This window comes from Macrotis lagotis, chromosome 5 (genome assembly GCF_037893015.1).
Source record: "Macrotis lagotis isolate mMagLag1 chromosome 5, bilby.v1.9.chrom.fasta, whole genome shotgun sequence".
Taxonomy (NCBI): Eukaryota; Metazoa; Chordata; class Mammalia; order Peramelemorphia; family Peramelidae; genus Macrotis; species Macrotis lagotis.
The window spans coordinates 197,133,722-197,158,477 of NC_133662.1; the positions used below are offsets into that span (position 1 = coordinate 197,133,722).

The following is a 24,756-nucleotide window of genomic DNA, read 5'->3' on the forward strand; positions in this document are numbered from 1 at the left end:
ATCTGTGATCCTACATTGGAGAAAAGAGGCGAGTTGTAAGTGGGAGAGAAGTATGGAAGGATATGAAGGAAGGAAGGCAGGGAGAGGAGAGAAAGGAAGATAGAGGGAGAGAGACAAAGAGAGGAAGGAAAGAGAGAAGAGAGGAGGGAGAGAGAGGGAAGGTAGAAAAAAGGAAGGAAGGAAGGAAAGAAAGGAGGATGATTGATTTATTCATGGCAACATGTTAAGTACAGGTAAAGCAAACACAAAATGAGATAGTTTTTGTCCTCAAGGAGGTTACATTTGAATAAAAACAAACAACACACAAAAAAGTGCTATCCGGGGTGAAGTTTTGTGAAAAATGAAGTTGTTAGAAGATGGAGGAAAAAATAATAATAAGCTAAGGATGGAATTCAGAGCACAGATGGAGGTTCTGAAAATTTTAGAATGTAGTGGGATATGGAGAAAACAAAGATGACTTAATAACTGTTACTGTCTGATATTAATTTTCTTGGTGAAATAAGAATTGCATCAGTAATTTTAAGAATAGTAAAGACCAAAACCAATAGTTCATGTAATATGTGTTGAGTAATACCAAGGGTCAGTAAAGTCTTTTCTTGAGCTATTCCTGAGCTATTTGAAACATTGACTTTTCAATGAAAGAAATGCCAATTAAAACAATTATGAGGCTCTTCACATCATATTTGCAAAAATAACAAAAAGGAATATTATAAGTGTTGGAATATTATAAGTGTTGGAGCTATGAAAAACAGATACATTGAATCATGGTTGGAGGACTTATGAATAGATCAAACCATTCTGAAAAGTGATTTAAAATGATATGCAATAAGTTACTAAATACAGCAGATAATAGTAGATAGACCTAGATCTATCCACTATTAGGTCTAAATCCAAAGGACATAAAAAGAAATGAGAAAAGGTCCTATATAAACAACAGTGATCCTATAAAATGAGGAATGGCTGAATAAGTTGTAATCCATGAATGTAACAGTACGATTGTGCTTTAAGAAATTAAGAACTTGGGGGCAGCTAGGTGGCTCAGTGGATAGAGCACCGGCCTTGGAGTCAGAAGTCCCTAAGTTCAAATTTGACCTCAGATACTTAATAATTACCTAGCTGTGTGGTCTTGGGCAAGCCACTTAACCCCATTTGCCTTGCAAAAAAAAAAACCTAAAAAAAACAGAAATTAAGAACTAGATAACTTCAAAGAGACATGTAAAGACTCATACAAACTCATACAGGGTCAAATGAGTAGAAGCAGAAAAACATTTTATATCATAAAATCAATTTTATAAAAAGATACGATTTTGAAAGTTTTTACTGTTGGAGAATAAAATGAGTTGAAAAAAGATTTTATACAATAGCAATAACACTGCAAGGATAAATACCTTTAAAACTCTATGTATAATAAATATAATAAGTACAATGATTTCAAAGGTTTGAGTTAGAAACAAACTCTCCCATCTCCTGATAGAAGTAGTCATTTTAGCATATGTGACGCATTTTTGTATACTACTAATTAGGGAACTTATTTTATTTGTATGTCTACTTGTCACAGAGAATTCTTTCTTTTTCTCAAGGGGAAGGTTTTAGGAAGAAGAGAAATAGATTTCTGTTCACTTTTTAAAAATAGAGAAGTATGGTGGTTCTACAGATATGGAATGTGGTATGCACATTCAGATGAGTTTCCTGGATTGTTAGTTTTGCTTAATTGTTTATTTTATTATAAAAGACTCATTAAAGAGTGGGAATAATCTATAAAAGTTTGTAATATGAAAACAAAAATCACAATTAAACATAAAAACACATAGGCATCATTTAATCAGCAGATAAATAAACTGTTTTTGTGGGGGAAATGAAAGATGATTTTTAGGAAACATATTCCTTCAGTTTATTTAAGGCTCATTACTATGAGACTAGAAGTGACTTCAGATGATTAATCCATTAATGACTCATCAAAACATATTGTGGTGCAGAGAAGATACAGACCATTATGTTTAAAGTGAGACATTTTCATTAGAATCTCAATGTCCCTAACTTATACCTGAAATTAGTCAAATCAAGAAGAAAACTGTTGTTCCACTTTACTTTTGGAGGTATATTTTTAATATACACTAATTCTCTAACAAATAATTTATCTCAATGCAGGTATTCTCTCTAATGATACAGAAATCATCCTCCATTTGTCAAATTATAGAATTATGGTGCAAAAAGAGTTCTATAATTAAGGACATGAAGAATATAACATATTAGTATTTAGAATTATGAAATTGTTTAAAAAAACACTTCTCTTCAGCTAGGATTATCTTGTCCTCCTTAAAGATCCCAGGCTATAGTTTATATCCATGTGACTTAAACTTGTAAATGGCAGTCAGGTGAGGTTTTTTCCTTCCTTTTTATTTTGGTCATTAAAGCCCTATTAGTCATGATGAAGGATCATTCTCCTTGGTAACTCAAGGTCACTACCTCATCTATCTGAAACAGTGGCTTTATTCCTTCTTTAATCCTCCTCTTTTCTCCAGTATAGGTTTAAAAAAAATCCACATACCTTCTTTGTTGGTAACTTTCCTTTGTCAGACTTACACGAGCTTTGGAATGCTTTTGCATTTATCCTGTTACCTTGCCCTTACTTCCATATTTTATGCATATCCTTTTAAAATCTAAATTTGTCACTGAAAAGCAAGGATTTCCTTGTATAGCCACAAGTGTCTTTAGATACTGCATCTTGCTGTGATCTAGAAATTCTTTATAGTTTATATTCTATTTGAACTTATGTTATTTTACATATCTATCTCTTATTGTGTATTGTGTTAGGAAATACTTGTAAAGGGGTCAAACAAAGCCCTCCTTACTTTTGCATTTTTTTTCAGTAACTATAGTGGCTTCTAAGGAGTAGGCATCATAAATGGTTATTTGAACTAAAATCTCATCTTTTACAACAAGCCTTTTCCAACTGCTCTTAATTATAGTGCCTTTCCTCTGTTAATTATGTCTTGCTGATTCTACATATAGTTCTTTTTTGCTTATATTTTGTCTGCATGTTGTATTCCCCCATTAGACTGTGAACTCCTTGAGGACAATTTTTTGCCCTCTTTTTGTGTCCCTAGTGCCTAACTTATAGTAGATGCTTAATAAATATTTATTGATTTATTTTTGAATTGAGAGTATAACTTTGTAAATCATGTCTGGATTGTTTGTCATTTCATCTGACTGTGAGCAGTGGTAATAAGAATGATACCTAATGATTTAATGTGTTGTTCAGCTATCCAGAGGCCTGTGAAATGGAAGAAGGATGATGTACTCTGCACTGCTTTTATAGGCACAAACAGGTGGAAGCTCCAGAGCCATATTTCAGCTCAAGATAGGGAATAACTTTCTCCTAACAGAAACAGAATAGATTGCCTTAATGAGGCAGTGATCTGTCCATGACTGGAAGTGTTCAAGAAGAAAGTAGATGATCATTTGTCACTTACATTGTAGAGAAAATAACAGCATTAGCTGCAAGATTGGACTAGACAACCAAGTTTACTCCAATTCTTTCTACAAATTTATAGACCACAGTTGTGTCCTGAGCACTTGTGTTTGAGGTTTAGGGAATATATCACTTCTTTGTTCAAAAGTCATCACCATTCCCTATTGCCTAGTGAGTAAAATTCAAACTCTGGTCTGGTATTTTTAAGTCCTGATTCAATATGAACTTAATCTATTCTTCTAGCTTTATCTTTTTTTATAAAATTTATATATTTACTTATTTTGAATTTTACAATTTTCCCCCCTAATCTCTCTTCTCCCCACCCCACAGAAGGCAGTCTGTTAGTCTTTACATTGTTTCCATGGTATGCATTGATCAAAGTTGAATGTGATTAGAGAGAAATCATACTCTAAAGGCAGAAAAATAAATTATAAGAGATAACAAGATTACATAATAAGATAACAGTTTTCTTTTTAAATTAAAGGTAATAGTCTTTGGTCTTTGCTCAAATTCCACAATTCTTTCTCTGTATACAGATGATATCTCCATCTCAGATACCCCAAAATTGTGCCTGATTGTTGCACTGGTGGAATGAGCAAGTCTATTAAGGTTGATCATCACCCCCATGTTCCAGCCTTATCTTAAAATACACACCATTATGCTTTAGACAAATTACATCCCCTGGCTACCCTCTGAAGTTTCCTACCACACCCTTGCACTGTGAAGAATAGCCTCCATTTACCTCTTTTATCCACCCTTTAGAGCCTTACTAAAAGACTAGTACTCCCAGAAGTTGTTCCTGGTCCCTCCATTTTTCAATGAACTCTTCCCTCTTATTTTGCATTGGAATTACTTGTAAGTACATCATATTTTGGTCCTAGATCATAAGTTCCATGAAGGTAAGGAAGGTAAATTTTTAATCTCCCCCCCAGCCCTCAGGACATTTCCCTGTGCAGAACAGATCTTAATCAATATCTGTCAAATTGAATCAAATTGAATTAACTGAATTGACACTCATGGTTCTATTTCCAATTATAGGGTAATAAATACAGAGCAGATAAAATTTTCAAAGTGAATAAAAAATTCCTTTTAAATTAAAATGATCATTATATCCTCATTGTTATTCTTAAATGGAGGATCTCTTCTAATTTTGTGAGCATGGGTTGTTCCCATTGTGGAAATTCCCTCCTTAGAAGCAAATAATAATGCTTCTATGATTTAATAGAGAAGTCCTCTGAAATTAATTGCCTGAAACAGATAAAATTGAAGTGCCTTGCTCAGAGATGTTTGCAGATTTAATGTCAGAGGGAAGTTTTGAACAGATCTTCCTGACTCCAAGCTCACTATTTTGTCCACTATGCAATGTGGGAGCCACAAGGACTCCAGTAGGGAAATATGATAGCTTCAAAAGTAGACAGACTATGGACATGTTCATTTTATTTCTAATTATTGATAAAGTAGATAGACTATAGACATGTCCATTTTATTACTAATCATTGTTTTTAAAATGGACTCTTTCCATAGCTATTAGTAAGTGCTGAAAAAACGGGAAGAAAATAACTTTCTCCATCCATGTAGTAGAAAATTCACATCTGAAGCCCTGAAAGTAGGCACAGGTCATAACATAGTCTGGATTCTCTCAGCAGACAAAACATACTAAAGATCATGAGTCATGGGCAAGCATGCTTTCCTGGGAGATTTCTGGCTCCTGGTTGTCTCTGCTAATGGTTGCCTAAGCTTCTCTGGGTGTAGCGGAAACAACAATAGCATAAACAACCACAATAATATGAGATGCATGGCCCTTTCCAAACTGAATATGTGGGCAGACTGGCCTCTGGTGTGCTGGGGTAGCCTCTGTTTAATTAAAGAGTGTCGCGGTTGGAGACTCTCCCTTTTCCTCTCCCAGATTGCTCAGCATGTCTGCTCAAAATGAGCTAACTCACAACACAGATGGAGATAAGCCAAAGTCCCTGTGCTTCCCCTCTCCTCTCTTCTCTCTCTGAAGCAGATGAGAATGTGGAAAGTCTGTTTTAATAAATACACACACACACACACACACGTGCACACACACACACACACACACACACACATCAATAATTCTGGACATTATCCTTTTCTCCTTGAACTAGTTCTAGCTCGTATTGTGTGAGATAATGTCCAACAGTGTCTGTCTGTTTGTCTGTCTCTGTGTTTTTCTCTCTCTCTCCCTCTCTGTTTCTCTCTCTCCCTCTCTCTCTCTGTCTCTGTCTCTCCCTCCCTTCTCTTTTTTTTTTCTGTCTCCTTCCCCCCCACCCTGCTTCTGCCTCTCCTATAAATAGTATTTGCTATCCTGGAATATTTGGTGCCGATCTCTAGTCCCACAATCTCTGTGTCATGAAATACATGCTTCTAAGAGTGACCTACACTGTCTACTTCGTTTTCTGTTCCTTCTATCTAAAATAATGACGGCAGAATCTCTTTTAACAAAAGGTCATTTGTGTCAATGGACAGAACACAGAGTATCAGATCACCTGCGGTAATTGCAAATTAATGCTCTCCTGGTAATGCATTAACTACACACTATTGATCGACAATTGAATCATACAGGCTACTCAGAAGTGATTTTTTTCCTTCCTTTATTTTTTTGTGCTTTTATTGCTTTTTCCATAATGCATTTTTCTTTCAATGGGAATTTTCTATAATTGTCTCCATTTTTAATTTCCTACAGTGAGATGACTTCTAAATTGTAATTAGAATCTCTAAAAATTCATATCTGTATCTCAAAAGCCTTTCAGAACTCTGCCCAATTGTAACTCTAAAGCATCAAACCATGTATATGATACAAAGGTACCAATTTCTATGGGACCCAGCTTGTGAAAAATTTTGTTTTTATTTCAGTAAAAAAATCCACACACACACATATAATATGAGAAGCAATCAGCAATGATACATTCAAACAGTGCCCCTTAAAAGCATTTGGTAGAGGCTGGGTAGAGTATGGTAGGTTATTGCCATTCACCTCTTTTAGAACATACTTTTAAAAAATAAGTCACAAGTTTATTGTAAAAACCAGGACATGGTGGAAAATCATAAAGGGTGAAGGAACAGGGAAGGGTGGCCAGTTCAGGAGAATTCAGGGCTAAGGCACTCCATATATCTGTATAGATACCTCTGTCATGACCCATATTCCCTTAAGAAAGACTCATTCTTGAATCAAGCTCTTAATTTTTAGTAATTCTAACTTCTGCTAATACTGATCATGACATTATTTCAGGTTTATAACTGATGTCACTCTATGTCTGCCAAGTCTGGACTGGTTCTTTGAATTAGGAATTAGAGTCACTGGAGTTTTAGTGAGGTCTTGTCATGAACTTGTAGACTTTATGGAGACTTCCCAACTCTTTCTAGAATTATCATAAAAATGCTGTCACAGAAGGACACTTGAGAATTCAAGGTGAATGTTTTCAAAGTGTTTTCAAGATTTCTTGGATGAATTTATAGGATCGTGTCACATGTGACTTTTACATGAGACAAGATCTGTAATTAGTCTTGGACAATGAATTTGAGCCAAAGTTTTGGGGTCATAGTCTATTTTGGTAGATCATTTCCTCTCTCTCTCTCTCTCTGTCTCCGACTCTTTCTCTGTCTCTCTCTCTCTCTTTCTGACTGTCTCTCTGTCTTTCTCTCTTTCTGACTGCTTCTTTCTGACTCTGTCTCTGTCTCTCTGATTCCTCTTTCTGTCTCTTTGACTCTCTCTCTCTCTCTTCTCTGACTCTCTCTTTCCTTTGACTTTCTCTCTCCTCTGACTCCTTGGTCCCTCTCCCCATGTTTCTGTCTATCTGTCTATCTGTCTGTCTGTCTGTCTCTGTCTCTGTCTCTGTCACTCTTTCTCTCTCTCTCTCTGGGTCTGTTCTGTTTCTCTCACTGAGTGTCTCTCTCTCATGCACACAACACATAAACACACACACATACACACATACAAAACAAACACAGAAAGACCATTTCCACTCACAGACTGAGTCAGAAGGAAGCTTTTCTTCAATCCAGTGATAAGGAAATTGAGGTTTAGAGAGAAAATGACTTGACAGGCATTTAAAACTTTTCCTGTTCTCAGTTTCATCATTTATTATATTAGGGGATTGTACTATGTGACTTCTAAGTCTATTCAAATTCTAGGTCTACGATTTGGTCAAAATCACACAACTAGGTATTGTCAGAGAGGAGGACTGTGGTCTAGGTCTTTTGAATTCCAGTCCACTGAAAATATAAAGTGATATATATGTATATATATATATATCAAGTGATAATAAAATTTTCATTAAAACATAGATTTAGAGCTGGAAAGGACCTTAAAGATCCTTTTAAAAATACCCTTTTAATTAAAGAATAAGAAAACTAAGGCCAAATTAAATTAAATAATAGCTAATATAGTGCTCAGTAAGAAAAATTAATGGGATATTAAAGAATACTGATTCCCAGGAGATTAAATAATAGCAAATATAGTATTAAGCAAGATTAAATAATGTTGAGTAAATAATACTAGTTTCTAGTGAGATTAGATAATAGCTAGTGCTTTATGGCTTTGTAAAACATTTTACATACTTTATTTCATAACAGCCTTATAAGATAAGCTCTACTATCTATGTCTTAAATTTAAGGAAACCGAGGTTCAGAAAAATTGAGTAGCATGCCTATAATCTTAAAGCCAATAAATATTGGGAGTGAAATTCGAAACCATGCCTTCCTAATTCCAAATTTACTACATTCTCCAGTATACCAAGTTGTTTAAATTACACTAGTAGTAAATGGAAAATTTAGAGAGACCCAAAGAGACAGAGACAGAGACTGGGGGGGGGGGGGGAGGTAGAAAGACAGCGTCATGACCTCTGGATTGAAATCCAGGACTTTCTCTACTGCACCAAGTAGAACTATATATTTTACTGCAATGTAGAGGCTCTCAAGTCCGTATCAAGTTGCCCCAGTTGCACATGGGGCTTTTTATTAAGATTCTCAGTGAATGGCACTACAGAATTTTGGTATCCTGACCAAGCAGATTATGACTTATGACAGATTTGGCACACATGCATGTGGCAAATTAATGGCAAAAATGAAATGAAAGAAATGGAAAAATGTATAGAATAAATATATGTACACAAAATATACACACATGTATGCAGCATATAATACATGTGTTTCTATATAGACATACATGTTTGTGTATATATGCAGACATACATTTACTTATGTCTATTTATAATACACGCACATATATGCATATATAAACAGATTAGCATCAAATGTCATTTGGGGAGAGGGAATAAAAGGGAAATTATCCTAAAGCACAGAAAAAGAACAAGACAGATTCCTTCCAAGGCACAAGTGAAGAAAATTGTCCTTCTCAATCCTGCAACGTACAAAGCAAAAGTCAGAAATCTTTTTTGAAAAGAATGCTGCACCAATTTTACACTTATTTGGCATGGATATGACTGTGATAAAAACAGGTGATGAAGGATAAGCCAAGAAACTGTTAGAATTAATATAAATACTCTAGGTATTAATGGAAAATTAGGGATTCCATATCCTGGTGGGGCAAGGTAGGAAGAAACAAGTGCTAAACAATAATTCAAAAATAGATCTGGGAAGGCTTCAAGGAAATAGAAAGAGTTTATTCAACTATAAGGGATGACTTTGGATGACTTGGAACAGAAAGATATTCTCAATATGTGGTACTCCTTATAAAGAACTTCAGGATAGGAAACGGAATGAACAGAATAAGGAGAATTTTAATAATAAATGTGCTAAAAAAGGAGTAAGTTGTGATATAGAGGTAGGGAATTATGAGCTAGACTGAACCTTAGAGATGGGTACTTAATAAAGTAGTTATTTAATAAAAACTTTTTGAAATGATTTTAATTTTAACAATGAAGAAATGGATATCCAGAGAGCAAAAAAGGACTTATGGAATGTCATATAGATAGTAAGAAAAAGAACATGATGGGAACCCATTTTTTAAAATTCAAATCTGGCATACTTTTCAGCATATGCCATTATCTATTCTGTTTCATTCCAAAAACCCTACACATATGTGGGTATTTATTTATAGGCATAATTTAGTCTGGACCCTATCCTCAATCTTCCTCATAATTCCCATTTCACAGTTTCTTTTCCCTGATGGGCAGTGATTTTTCCTGCCCCATTTTTATTCCATTCATTTATTTATTTATTTCAAGGCAATGGAGTTAAGTGACTTGCCTAAGATCATACAACAAAGTATGTCTTGAACTCAGGTCCTCCTCACTCCAGGGCTGGTGCTCTATCCACAGCAGCATCTAACTGACTCCCTATTTTTATTTCTAATAAAAGAAAACCAGGCTCCTTCCATCAGCTCTGACCCTTAGATCTCTCCTTCCCAATAGGGATGGATTGATCCTATCTAGCCTCTTTACCCTGGTATCCAGGCACTCCTCTCTTGTAGGCAAATTATCTTCTATGTGTTGGGTCCCAATAATTAAAATATGATCAGGGATTGTATTTTTCTGGTTTCTGTTTCCATTACTAATCAAAGTGCTTGCCACATAGTAAGCACTATATATAAATGCTTTCTCATTCATTCATTTTTCTTTCACATACTCTAGATGAAGGAAACAAATGTTAAAAAATCTCAGTATAAAAAGATAAATATAAACCCTTGTTCAAAGGTTATTGAAAAAAACCCCAATATTGCTCAAGAGAAATAAGAGTTTCTAAAATTGAACCCTAGTGAGGATTAAAAGGTAGAGACATAAAAAATCAATATGGCTTAATAGGGAATTTGCTAACGAACTCAGGTTTTTAAAATAGCAGACTGTGATATAGTGAAAACTGTTGGATTTAGCGTAAGAACACTATGACCTAAATCTTTCCTTTGTCACTTATTGTATCTTTTAAGCTTTTTGGATATCAGTTTCTCCACCTGTTAAATTATGGGTATGTACTAGGTGATTCTCATGTTCCTTTTCCTTGTAAAAAGAACTCTTTAAAATTTGTAACTGTATTTCACTAAGAGAAAAAAAAAAAGATTGAAGGAGGGATACAACCAAGAAGGAATTTTTAAAAAGTCACAAAACCAGGGAAAGCTAGGTGGTGCAGTGGATAGAGCACTGACCCTGGAATCAGGTGAACTTGAGTTCAAATACAACTTCAGACTCTCACTAATCACATAGCTATGTGACCTTAGGTAAGTCACTTAGCCTTGCAAAAAAAAAACCTTAAAAAAAATCTGATTGCTGTTAAAAAAAAAGTCACAAAATCCTAACTACCATATCAGGAAAGCTAAATTCGCAAATGAAAGGAGGCTTGAGAAAATGGCTAAAAAAACCCCCCAAAAAGGTTTTCCTAGTTATGTTTTGAGCTATAACAACTAATAACAGATATGAACTATTTCTCCCTCCCAACAGAGGGTATGGAATGGAACAAATGGGCTGTAATTGAGGCATTTATATGATATTAATGAATACTCTAGAGAGGAAAAGAAAGGTTAGAGATAGGAAGTCTTAAAAGACATGGAGGGTGACAGAATCATTGCCCTAATAAACCAGATCAATAACCAGAAAGATGTAGTCTTAAATTGATGGGTCAGAAACATTAAATGATTTCAAAAACTAAAGTCAGACCTAAATAAGTAGTATGTAAAAGGGATAAACTTATTGACTCCTCTCATCTCACAATTCCTTTCAATCTGTTTCTGACATCATCATTCAACTTAAATTATTCTAACTGAAGTTATCAAAGTCAAATATTTAAGTGCAAATTTCTATGCTGTTTTCTCAGTTCTTATCCTCTTTGATGTCTTTGTAATATTTGATTTTGCTGACCAAACTTGCTTCTTGGATATTCTTTAAACTCTATGCCATATTATTTATGTCTTTTACTGCCTATAGACATATTTCTCATCTATAAAATGTCTTTTTGTGGCAATGACCTTTATGATTCTCTTGTTAACTAAGTGGCCTGACCATCCCTCAATCTCCTTTCATCCATATATGATATCTTTTGTGTAAGTGTTGTCTCAAGTTTCTGGCCTGGGATCTTTTCTGTCCCTTTACCCTCTCTTGGGGATTTCCTTAATTTCCATGAATTCAACTATATTAAATGATCCCCAGATCTATTTATTTAGCCCAGTCTTGCATCAACAACTGTTCAACTTCTTATTATCTCTGTGATTAGATATAATAACTTTCTTTGGAATTTAAAGTCATTCACAATCATGCCCTTTCCTATATTTCTAGTCTATTAACATATTATTCTCTTGCCTGTATTGTTTGCTGGCTCTTTTCCTACACATGACATTTCCTCTTTCATCTCTGTGACTTTGGACTGGATACATCTCATGCTTTAAATTTGCTCTCTCCTGACTTCCAAGACTTCCTATCTTTTAATTAACCAATCAATATCTATTAAGGGCTTACTATGGGCCAGACACTGTGCTAAAAGCTAAAATTTCCATGCTTCCTTAAAGACTGAGCCCAAGCGCTATTTCCTACAGTAAAAAAAAAAATGCTTCTCTGCTTTTATCTGTAAAGTTTTTATATCCTGACTATTTTTTGTAAAGGATCCATGCATAGCTTAGGATTATATATACTCCTTTATATTTCCGTTCAATAATCACTATTTTTATTTTAGTTTTTATTTTATTTATATCTATTTTTTCTAAAATTCTGTTTTAGGTCCTTATCTTCTTGTCTTGTTTATTCTTTTATCTAGGACTAATAGAGATAAATTGAGGTCCCCTGTTATTATAGCTTTATTGTCTAGTTTTTTGGTCTAGTTTTTCCTTCCATAGTTTAGAAGCTATGCCTCTGGATCATATTATGTACTGCAGCAAATGCAAATGAACTAAGTGACCTATGAATTGTTTTCTTTTCAATTTTTTTTTGTTTTTTGCAAGGCAGTGGGGTTAAGTGACTTGCCCAGGGTCACATAGCTAGGTAATTATTAAGTGTCTGAGGCTTGATTTGAATTCAGGTCCTCAAGACTCCAGGGCTGGTACTTTATCCATTGTGCCACCTAGCCACCCTTATAAATTGTTTTCTTAGGGCAAGAAGGTGTAAAAAATAAAACAGAGGGGAGGACGATATATTCAAGGAAAAATATGAAGAGATGGAAGAATTTGTTAACATGTATATAATCAGGTTGTTCAAAAGGAACTATATACAAATAAAATTCAATATAAAAGAAAGGGGTAGCTAGGTGGTGCATTGGTTAGAGCACAGGCCTTGAAATCAGGAGAATGGGAGTTGGAATCCTGCCTCAGAAACTTGCCACTTACTGTGTGACCTTAGGCAAGTCACTTAAACCTAATTGTCTCACATACGGAGTCATCTTCAGTCATTCTGATTCATTTCTGGACCCCGGACCCAGATGGTTCTGAGGGAGAAAGTGAGGTTAGTTAGTTACTTGGCAAACAACTTTCTCACTGAAATCCAAACCATGTTCTTGTCATAGTATCTTCTTTGAAATCAAAGGACAAACATCATCATCATACAAATATAGAAAGAGTAGGAGGAGTGGGAATCATTTGAACTTTATTTTCATATAAACTAGTAAAAAAAAAAGAACCCACCCATACAGAGTTTGATGTGGAAAAATAGTCAACTTAACAGGGTTATATAGCTAGGATAGAAAAGGGGAAGGTGTACTATAAAAGTGAATGGTAGATTTGGGACAAGATTCATCATAAACAAAACAAATTGCAAACTTGTAGTGGTGATAGGGACAAGAGAGTTAAAAGTAAAAAAAAAGAGAGAGGAAGGGTCAAATAAAGAGAGAGACAAGTATAAAGAAGACAAAAGATGAGATAAATTGGAGATAAATAAACAACTAGCTCACATAACTGAATGTGAATGGAATACACTAACCCATAAAAAGGAAGAGGTTAACAGATATTAGAACAGTAATGTGAAATTCAAATAGGAATGGAGACCAGTAATCTGTATATAAAGATCCCTGTGAGTTATATATTTAACTAGTTTTGAAATGTAACATTGTCTATGCATTATTGCATTTTTACTTATTTTGTCATACATTTCCCAATTATATTTTAATCCGATCCATGTTGTATTCATGAGTATTGTGAGATGTGTACCGCTTATTGGTCAAATATTTGACACTTTTATATTATAAAGCAAAATCATGTTGCCTATAAAAACACATTTGAATAATTAAAATAATGAGTTGGAACAAAATCTATTATGCCTCAGTTGTATGCACAAAGCAGTTGTAATTATGATTTCAGAAAGCAACAGTAAAAACAATCAATTAAAAGTGAAAGAGGAAACTACTTTGTGCTGAAATAGAGCATAGACAAATTTATGTTGCTAAAACATAAGTCTGTGCATGTCCCTTCTGCCTCTAGATGAAAAACAAATTCATTTATTTGAAATTTAAATTCTTTCATAATCTGACTCAGCTACTTGCCTTTTTATTATTCCTTTATTATTGTTTTATTACTTTTTATTATGTTCCAACTATATTGGCCTACAATATCACATTTCTCATTTTGGTATCTTTACCCAGGTTGTCTGTCCTATACTCTGCATTCAACTTATTCCTTACATCGGCCTCTAAGAATCTCTGGTTCCCTTTAAGCTTCAATTAAAGGACTATATCTGATAGATTCATCATTAATCTTCCATTTGCTAAGACTCTATGTATCCTATTGTTCCAGAAATTACATAATGATTATTTGGGAGTATATTTTGTATTTACTTAATTATACACATTGTTTTTCTCAAAAAAATTGTGTGTGTGTGTGTGTGTGTGTGTGTGTGTGTGTGTGTGAGGCAGGAAATAAAGGATGAGGGAGGGAGAGGGAAAAGAAGAGAGGGAGAGTATTATATAAGCTCCTAAATGAAGGAATTATGACATTTTTGTCTGTGTATCCTTAATACCTACAGCTGAGTCTGACACATGGTAGACATGTAATAAAAATTTGTAGAATGAATACATGAATAAAAGATCATTTAAAAGTTAAAGTTGAATGGGGGTGGGTGGGTGGGTGGAAAGAATACCAAGATCACATAATGATGGATTTAGAGTTAGAAGAAACTTTAGAGGTTGACTAATCAAAACCTTTGATTTTCTGATGAGAAACTGAATCCCAAAAAGTTAAGTGACTTGATCATGAACAGATAGACAGTAAGTAGTAGAGTCAATATTTGAATTCAGGTCTTCCAACTTTGAATCCAACAGTCTTTTCACTATGTAATGACAATAAGATAACACATGGTAATTTTCAATTGATTTGTTAGTCTCTAGGCTTAGATCAATGACAGCCCGGTATAATGAAAGAACTTGAAAGCATGTGGAAACCCCATTAACAAGAATTCAGAAGTCATAAAAAACAGAAGTGCTAAAAGACTGGAAATAGTCAAATTTCAAGATGTTTTTAATGTGGAAAAACAGAATCTAAAAACAATAGATTTGGAGATTTAATTTAAATCCCTGGAAAATTCTAAAAACAATTTTGGAAAGAGATGCTAATTTTGAGTAGTTTGATGAAATACATCTTATAAAAACAATGTCTGTGAAGATTCTCAGAGAGTAGCTAATTAATCCTCTAATTAGCCTTCCACAGCTATGAAAATACTTAAGGTGAACTATTAGACTAGGAAAGTTTGAACAAATCTAGTTAACAAGGAGTCAACAACAAGATAGTAAGAAAGTAACTAGTTGCCTTGTAGGAGGAACATCCTAGTATGGGGCTCTTCAGATCTGTTCTTGGTCCTGTAAGGTTTTAATATTTTTTTAAATGAATGACTTGAATAAAAATAGAGAGAAGATAATTATTCAATTCTAGAAGATTTGAAGCTGGAGAGGATGACAGAATGAAGATCTAACATTATTTTGATATGTTAAATTTATAAAAATTAAATGCAATAAAATAAAGTCTTAAATTTGGTTTCAAAGAATCAACTTTTCAAGTACAGAGTGAGGAAACGTGAAAAAATGATTTTTTTAAAAAATAAATTAAATTAGTATAAATCAATAATCTGTAATGGTAAGTCAAATGGATAATACAATCTTAGTTTTCACTGATAGACATAGTGTCTTCAGAGAGAAAAAATGACTGTTCTATTGGAATTTCGTTCTGATCATACTTTCCAAATCCTATCATTCTATGATTCTAATTTTTGAACTCCAAAAATCATTCATGTTTCGTTTTGTTCTGTTCACATTTTTGGAAGGACATGAATAAGCCATAGCTATTGCAAATGAACAGAACAGTGACAGTAGTAGAGATGTATTTATCAAATAATATATTGAGAGAGCTGGGGTTGAGAGAAGGGAAAACTTTGAGGGGATATGATAATTGCCTTTACATATTTTTAGAACCATTATGTTCATGAAAAGTTTGACTTTTCTGCTTTGCTCTTAAAGGAAAAACAGTGGTTAGATGCTGAAAAGAGGGATGGTCATGCACTTTTTTGTAACAAACAACTTTCAGAATCTCAGGGAAACAAAGGGAAATTATATGAAAATTGAAAAAACAAAACAAAATGGAACATTAGGCAATTACAAACAAGGAAGAGAGATGATAAAATATACTTCTATAAATTTGTTGAAACAATGGGGGAGGTCGGTTATGGATATGGAATGCTACATATACTGAGAAACACAACTGATGTGTTCGTTGATTTTGTTGAACTATTTTTTTAATTCGTTACAGGAAAAGATTTGTAAATAAACCAAGAAGAAAAATCTGTTTAGAAGTAAATGTGGCATAAAAGCAATAAATTTCAAAACATTATCCTAGATGTGATACTCTCTGATCAGGACAATGAAGTAGTTAGACCTGTGCTTTAGGATGATAGTTTTGGCAATATGAATATGGAATGCTACGTATACTAATAAACACAATGTATTGGTTGATTTTGCTGAACTATTTTTAAAAATTTGTTACAAAAAAGCTTGTAAATAGAACAAGGAGAAAAATCTATTTAGAAATAAATGTGATATAAAAACAATAAATATCAAAAAACCTCAAAAAATAAAAAAATACTATTTTAAAAAAGAAAAAATAAAGAGGCATGAATGGTTTTCATGTAAGAAAAAAAAATCTCCCAAACTGGCTTGGATTGATTGGGAATAGAATAGACTTCCTTTTGTAAGAGATTTTACAGCAGAAAGTTGATAATCACTTTTCAGAAATTCTCTATAATATATTATAGCTGTTCAGGTATGGATTAGATGTGATGACCTCTGTGGTCACTTTCTGTCTTAGAGCTACATTTCTATGATTCTGTGATTCTAATTTTTGAACTTAGTAACCCTAAAGTTAAGATTAGAATAGTTCTATACTCAGGAGTATTAAGGTATGATTCTTAAGATGACAAGGAGAGGGAGAGGAGTCAGATAAATTAATTCAACAAAGAAACTATAAATTACAATAACTTAGGTCCTAGGTTAAATAGGGTCCAGGAGAATTCAAGGGGAAAGATCTGAAGAGAAAGAATTCAAGTGGAGAGAAACAGCTGCCATTGTGCAGAATCATTCAATAAAATCAATCAATCAAAAGCCATTTTTAAGCACCCGTGCAAAACTCTCTTTAAGATGCAAGAACCAAAATGAAATAGCCCTGTCCTCAAGGAGTTTGTGATCTGAGAGAAAATGATCATAAATAATTAAATGCAAAACAGTTTTTGGTTTTGTTTTTCTGATAGTAATGGAGGAAGGTTAGGAAAAGTTTATTGTTGGAGATGGCACTTGAATTAAGAAAGGCAGGGGATTGTGAAAGGCAGAGGTGAGAGAGTGCTTTCTCAGCACGAGCCACAACAGACAGGAGATGAAATTTTGTATACAAGAAACAGAAAATAGGCCAGTTTGATGAAAATATCGTTTCAGGAAGGGGAATAATAGTCAATAAACCTAGAAAGATAGATTTTGAATGGCAAATAGAAGAGCTTTCTATTTCATACTAGATGTGATTCTAACTGATCAGAAGAATGAAGTAGTCAAACCCATGATTTGGGGTTATTGTTTTGGCAGTTATACAGAAAAGATATTACGTAACTAGGTTGCAAAGGGGAAAGAGCCTTGGATTAGCTAATGTTAGTCAGCTGGAATGAGAGTTTGAGGAAGGAGAGGAAGTAGTTATCTCTCATTTTCTATAATAGTTAGACTTGAAATTGAGGCCAAGATGAGGAAAGATAAAAAATTAATTTAGAGAATATAACATCCTGCTCAAACTTTTGATTGCTAGCAAAATATTATATATTATGGGTATTATCATATACCTTGTTCTTATCTTTTTTTTTAGAATTCAGATAGAAATGGCCAAGAACAAAATTTCTACTACTATTATTTCTTTTTATATTTAATACTCTTCAAACTACTGCACAACTGAATAAAATGACTGCATTCTGAGACTGAACAAGAATAATTTATAGAACACTTAAAATATCTTTGGAACAACAATGGGCTAGACAACATGGTTTTTTCCTACATCTCTATCATTTGGAAAACTTCTTATTCCATGTAGGTCAAAGATTAAGAGTATTATGGCAATATATTAAAAACGTTCTTATATTTGTATGGATCCACAATATTTTCTAGGTTGCTGTCTTTCCTTCTCTATATTAATCGTGTAATCATTCTCTTTTTTATCAGTGGAGTTCAAAAGGAATTGGTCCAATCATTCTCCTATTAGTCTTTTATATTTAATGTTCTATCAATCATTATAATATTTCATTGTGTATAAAACAACCTCTTTTTAAACTAAATATAAAGATTGGGGTTTAATCTTATCTTTTGCAATTTTACTGAAAGCATCTTTCCTATTCTAGGAAGAGACAGGATAGTATATCCTGTTGTTTGTTATTGTTCATTCAGTCATGTCTGACTTTTCATGATGCTATTATGGGGGGTTTCTTGGCAAAGATATTGGAGTGACTTGCCATTTTCTTCTCCGGAGGATTAGGACGAAAAGGGTTAAGGGTTATCTGGTCACAGTTAGTAAGCATCTGAGGCCACATTTAAACTCAAGTCTTCCTGATTCTAGACCCAAATCTTTATTGAAACACTAAAACATTGAAACACTAACTGCCTCCTATTCCTAAATGATTTCTTTTACTAGGTCTCAATATTTTAATGCTTCTTATTCTATTCAGACTAGTGATTTTAAGAATTTGGTATAGTCATATGTGAAAAATATGATGCTTAAATTATAAAGATCAATGTTATGCTTGGGTGAAAGTGGGGAACTGTTTGATCACTGGTAATCCTCTAACTCCAGTATAATTCATAGGTCAAGATTTTAAGGCTATTTTGAGGAATAGAATTTGTAGTGTCAAAATTTGTTATCTTTCAGTCCATGAAGGAGAGTGAGCATTTGATGTTGAATCTTAGCTACAGATACTACCATGCCTGGCATTTGTAATATGCTAATTTTTTCCAGTCTGAAATACTGAGCTGTGTAGTTTTGACTATTTCCTAGCATAGTCTTCACTAGTCATTTGGTCATTATCACTTAATCTTAATTAAGGATAATCTTTCCTTAATGAGAAGACTAGCACTTTATACATATCTAGCAAAAATTGAAGAGTTTCAATCCTTGGTCAAGAAAACAACAACAAAAAAAAACCAAATAAAACAACATCCACAACAAAAAACAAAGTATGTGAATAGTTCAGATCACTCAAAAAATTTTAGGTGATTCCAGGGATCTTTCTTGTCACCATGTGTCCCCATATTATCAACAGTCTCTTTTTTGGTCATCAGCTCCTCTAATCTCTTTTGCTTTTCCAAATCCTTATCATGTGGTTATTTCTCAATGACCCCTTTTGACCAATTACCCCTTTATAATTTTTGATATCAATTATCCGGTTCTTATCTACTGTCATAAATCCCTTTGTTTCTATATATGCAAACTATCAACAGCCATAAAAACGTACTAAATCACTATTAGAGAAATGCAAATGAAAACTTCCCTGTGGTTCCATCTCATTCCCATCGGAATGATATATGGTATAGGGTTCATAGGAAGACATGCATATTAGTTGTTGGAGCCTGGAATCAAGAGGCAATTTGTAACTATGTCTTCAAATTCATGATGTTGAACAAACCCTTTGACCTACTGATAACCACTATTAGGAAGTATATAAGTTAAATAAACTCAACAAGTTTTTACTACACATTTGCTATGGACCAGACACTGTGATAAGCCCTGGGGATACAAATACACTACAAGGCTCCTTTCAGAGCCTACCTCGTAATGGGGGAAATGGTATCCACATGATGGGAGGGGGGCATGGTGGTAAAATCTGCAGGTCTGGAAATAGAACCTGGAGAAGAATGAAGGATGACTAGACCAGGTCCTTCGACAAAATGAAAGCTGTAGGAGGAACTCACCAATTGGAAAAGAGGACTTTAAGAGCAGCAGGAGAAGGCCAGCATTCTCCAGCTATTGTCTGACTAGAGAATCAGTAGAATTATTATTTCCCTTGTTCTGGATACTATATCCCAAAGATTCAATATTATAGATTGCAAACTTGGGAGACTGAAAGGATGCTTTCAAAAGAAACAGAGAAGTGGAAAAGAGATATAGGAGGGATCTCTGATTCTGAGAGACAATGGGAAGGAAAAAAATCATTTAATCTAGGGCAAAGAGAAAGGAAGGAAAAGAAAGGTAACGAAGGTGGGAGGGACAGAAGGTATATTTTTTATGACTGAAAAAAAGTTAAAGAAAAATGATTACTCTATTTATACAGCAGTTTTTCCTTATGTAAAAGAAACCCAAATAATTTATAAGTATAATAAATTTTAGAGCTCTTATGGAATTCTGTTCCATGTTTCAAGTCATATCAGAAAATATTTCTAAAGATTTTAGTCAGTCATAACCTTCTTTGCTACTCAAATGTCTCTCGACATTATGATGACTCATCTTAACTTAACTAGTCTCGATAACTAATGGGTTCTGACTTTTTAATGTATATTGAAACCACTCTCAGAAGATGAATATTTGCCAAGAAAATACAGGAGCAGTCAAAGATTGTTGTATAAGCACTGTAGAATATTCTGAAGAATGAGTTGCCAAAATGTTTGGGGAAATGGTAGTATTATCATCAAAATACATTTTATAGGTAGTGATTTTGAAGGAGATGATGCACAATTGAGCAAAAAATATCTATGATGTTTGTTATGTTCTACATGTAGAACTTGCTGAGAATTCAGAAGAAAGATACAGAGGAGATGAAAAAAATCATATGAACTTTAAGGTCATATCATAGAAATGAGAGCTTGTTCAGTGGTCTCTACTCATTTTATATTGTGCACCCCATCCATATTTTTTCTTGGTGGGTACGCTGTAAAGGAGGTATTTTATTTTATCAGTGCCACCCCTACTGCTATTACAGTGATGACAGGGTAGTTAGCTTCTTTGGGTTAGGTTTAACAGTATAAGAGGTCTAACTTAAAAGGAGGAAGATTTGGAGCCTGTACAGCTGTAGGAAGACTGTAATTTGGCATACTGAGTTATTATGTGTAGTAGAGAGGTAGGGAAAGTATGATTGATTGCTTTGGAGAGGAGTCTTATGAATGACTAAGACAGTGGGGGTGTGACAATGATTCCATTTAACTGGTTTATTACCTAGTCATTTGGGGTCAGTTCATGATTTCTTTGGGTTCATGACCCTAATGCCCACTTTGGAGATCACTAATCTGGTCCTTTTATAGATGTGGGAAGTGAGGCCCCAAAACTGTTAGTGAGTAGGGAAAGTCAGAAGTTGTTTCTCTTTCCAAAGATAAATGAATGACTTGGTATTTTTCAGTCCAATTAAGAGAAAGCTTGAAAGTAATTCCATAAGTATTTCTAGGAATGAGAGAATGATCAATTAGTAAATATATAAAGGAAAATGGTCAACAAAAATCAATAAGAGGACATATGGTACATAAAGAATGAGTTCAGACTTTTGATTTCAATTGTATAGAGAGTTTCAGCATGGACTTATTCTTCCAATGATGCAGACTGACAACATGTCTTATATATATATATATATATATATATATATATATATATAATTTTTCCCCCAAGGTAAAAAGCCTGGGTGACTCAGTTAAATGAGTGATTTGTCCATGATCCACAAGTTAGTATTCGTCGCAGGCAAGAATGAAGCCTGGTCATCTTGCCTGCAAAGATGACTAACACTATGCTGGCTACTTCTCAGTTTGTATTTTAAAGATTGTCCTAAGAGAGGATATATTAAACCAAATAATTGAGGTTAATAGCATGGTAAAGGAGCTAAAATACTGACTTGAAATCAGAAAGTATGGATTTCACTTGCCACAGTCTGACCATGTGTCAGTCACTTAATTTATCTAATCCTTAGTTCCTTCAACTGAAAAAGGGGATAATGCTAGTAGTCCCTACCCCATTGGAGTCTAAGAAGGTACAAATGAGAGACTTTTAAAGTATCAGCCTATTTGAAAGAGCTAGCCAAATGATAGTTATTATTTAACCAAAAAGTTTCTGCAAAGAGAATGAACTAGATGATCCATGAAGAGAGATCTCTTCTGCATCTAAAGTTCTTCCAAAGAATGATCTACATGTTAATTTGGGTTAATCTAGGGCTAGTTTTCTTCCATTACATAACTGCCACGTGGGATTTTTGCTTTTTTTTCCCCTCTGTCAAGGTGAAAAACACATCTTCTGAAAAAAAGATTAGGCTCTTATTTCAATTAATGTCCTTTGGATTTGGGTATTAATCTTTATACTTAGTAGAGAGACTATAATCATTCAAAGGGCCTAGCAGGTGTCCATTTAATTCCTCCTATTTGCTTATAAACAGCATGTGTCACACTGGGATCAAGAGGCCTTTCAAAAATTAAAACCTTCTTGAAAATAACCTTCCATTAAAATAATTTAAAATAATGTAATATTTGACACAGATAATTAGAACTTTATTGACTATATGCTAAAATCATATTTTCTCATATATCACCTCATGATTATAGAATTGCTATTTTTACCTATATACTTGCATATTGCTCTTAAATGTGTAAATGAAACACTCATTAAATCAGGGAACTGGGAAATTATAGAGTGGAAAAAACTATCTATTTTAGCTCTGGATAAGAGAAACTGTTCTGATGTCTTTTTTTTTCCTTTTTTTTAAAACTCTGTTGGCATATATTTCATCTATCATATTGGAACTTTGAAGTTACTAATGATGAGAATCTTGAAAAAAGGTCACTGTATAAATTGTTACTATAAACCCAAGGGAAATTTTAAACATAAAACTTTGAATGAAAGATATTCACCTCTTGAAGACACCCCTCAAAAAGAGCCAGCAGCCCACACATCACCCTGGGAATTTTATGATTGTCTGAAAAGCAACTCCAACCCAATAGGTCCAAAGCTTAACCCCTCACCTTCCCCCACAAGACAACTATCCCTTACTTCTCTTGTTCTATTGACAGTAACATATTCTTCCTGGTCATCCTCAATTCATTACCTTAGAAACATCTTGTCTCTTCTCACAGACCAAATTGGCAAGTCTCATTCATTCTGCCTCTGTAATATCTTTTAAATCCATTCCCTCTTCCTTTGACTCCACTGTAAAACTATTAGGTCAGGTTATCATTCCTTCTGACATAGACTTTCATAATAGTCTATTCTTCAATGTGCTCCCGAAATAATCTTCCTAAGACAACACTATGATTTACTCAGAACCCTTCTATGGATTTTCATTAAGTATTGCATATAGCATAAGCAACAAGGTTGGTTTCCCCCATTAGAATATAAACCACTTGAGAACAGGGTCTCTCTCTTTTAACATACATATTCTTGGTGATTAGTACAATGTCTGGCACATATAATAATTGTTTAATAAATGTATACTGGCTGACTTATGAAGAAGAAAAAATATTGAAATATCAAATTTGTATGGGGGGGGTCCAACACATTGATGATTCATTATTTAGAGGTCATCATTTACTTAAAAAATAAAATACCATTTTCCTCCAATCTTCTGTTCTAAGGGCTAAACCTCTCCAGTTCCTTCAACAAATTCTTATGTGGCATGAAACTTCCCTTTCTTCGTTGCCCCCTTCTTATTTATCAAGGTGTTGTCTTTATTTTTTAAAATGCAATGCCCAGAATTAAATATAACAAACCATAATCTTGAGTAAGTTACTAAACAGTTTTGAATCTCAGTTTCCTTATCTGTAAAAGGAAGGGACTGGATTAGAATTCTCTGGATTTCCTTTAATTTCTACATCTCAATATTATTGTGAGGATAAAATGTGATATTATTGGTAAAGAATTTTGTAAACTTTCAAGCCTTATATAAATACTAGACGATTTTGATATTTATGGTCTTATGTGGGCTGGCAGATCAAAATAAAGGGAATCTGTCACCACCTTATTTTTAACATTACAGCTGTTACTTTCATCATAATCATGCTACTATCATAATTTTCCTCCTTTTTTTCATTCCTCCTTCTCTCATGGTATTCTGGTAATAATTTATACATATTTATTGATGTCCTATTTTTCACTTCAATTGTGTAAGCCTCCAGCAGAAGCCATATTCTTGGATCCCTATTTCCATCCCTAAGCCCCTAGAGTCCAGTCACTTTCCCAACAAAGCATTTAGTTTCACACAGTTGAAACTAAGGTCATTGAATTTGCCTTTAAAACCATAGCACCACCTGCCACAAGAGCCACATGACCACCATTAACAAAACTTAGCAAATCTACCTCTAGAACAGAAGCTCCACCGTGTAGAAACTGCAGACCACTTTCAGCTGAGTCGATTCCTCCAGTGGCTAAAATGGGAAATCCAGGCAATTCTCGTGCGATGGCTGTAACAGCTCGTAAGACTATGGGTCTAACTGCAGTCCCTATAGGAAGAAGGAAGAACCAAGGGTTAGTATAGTGAACATTTTTACATATTGCTTGAGAATGATTAGCATGTGATGGCAGTGTTGTACTAGACAAAATTCGAATGTGGGTTATCTGTATTTAAAACATACATATATATGCACATTATCTGAGTATTCCTATGTTTCCAAGTACGTTAATTTGTAAATGGATGTGGTTCTATTTTTAACGAAGCTGACGCTATTATTATTGCATGGAGAAGTGTTATGCAAGTGGGTGTAATAACCCTGAAACTGCAGCTTGAAACATTTCCCTCTTGCATTTGAGATATAGTAATGTGTAAGAAATTGGATGGAACATTTAAGCATCTGTTTAAAAAAGAACAAGGAACAGCAGATTTAGAAAAAGAAAACAATTACATACAGTACATAAATAGACACACAGCTCT

At 34.0% G+C, this 24,756-nt stretch overlaps 1 protein-coding gene across 2 annotated transcripts in view; it reads right to left on the reverse strand.

Moving 5' to 3' along the window:
* The window catches only part of DPYD (dihydropyrimidine dehydrogenase), a 1,037,477-nt gene that overhangs the window by 166,114 nt on the left and 846,607 nt on the right, over positions 1–24,756 (reverse strand). For both annotated transcript variants that reach the window (XM_074188237.1, XM_074188238.1), the window contains exon 19: positions 24,186–24,328. In XM_074188237.1, coding sequence (XP_074044338.1) covers positions 24,186–24,328 — 143 coding nt within the window. The remainder of the gene's footprint in view (positions 1–24,185; positions 24,329–24,756) is intronic.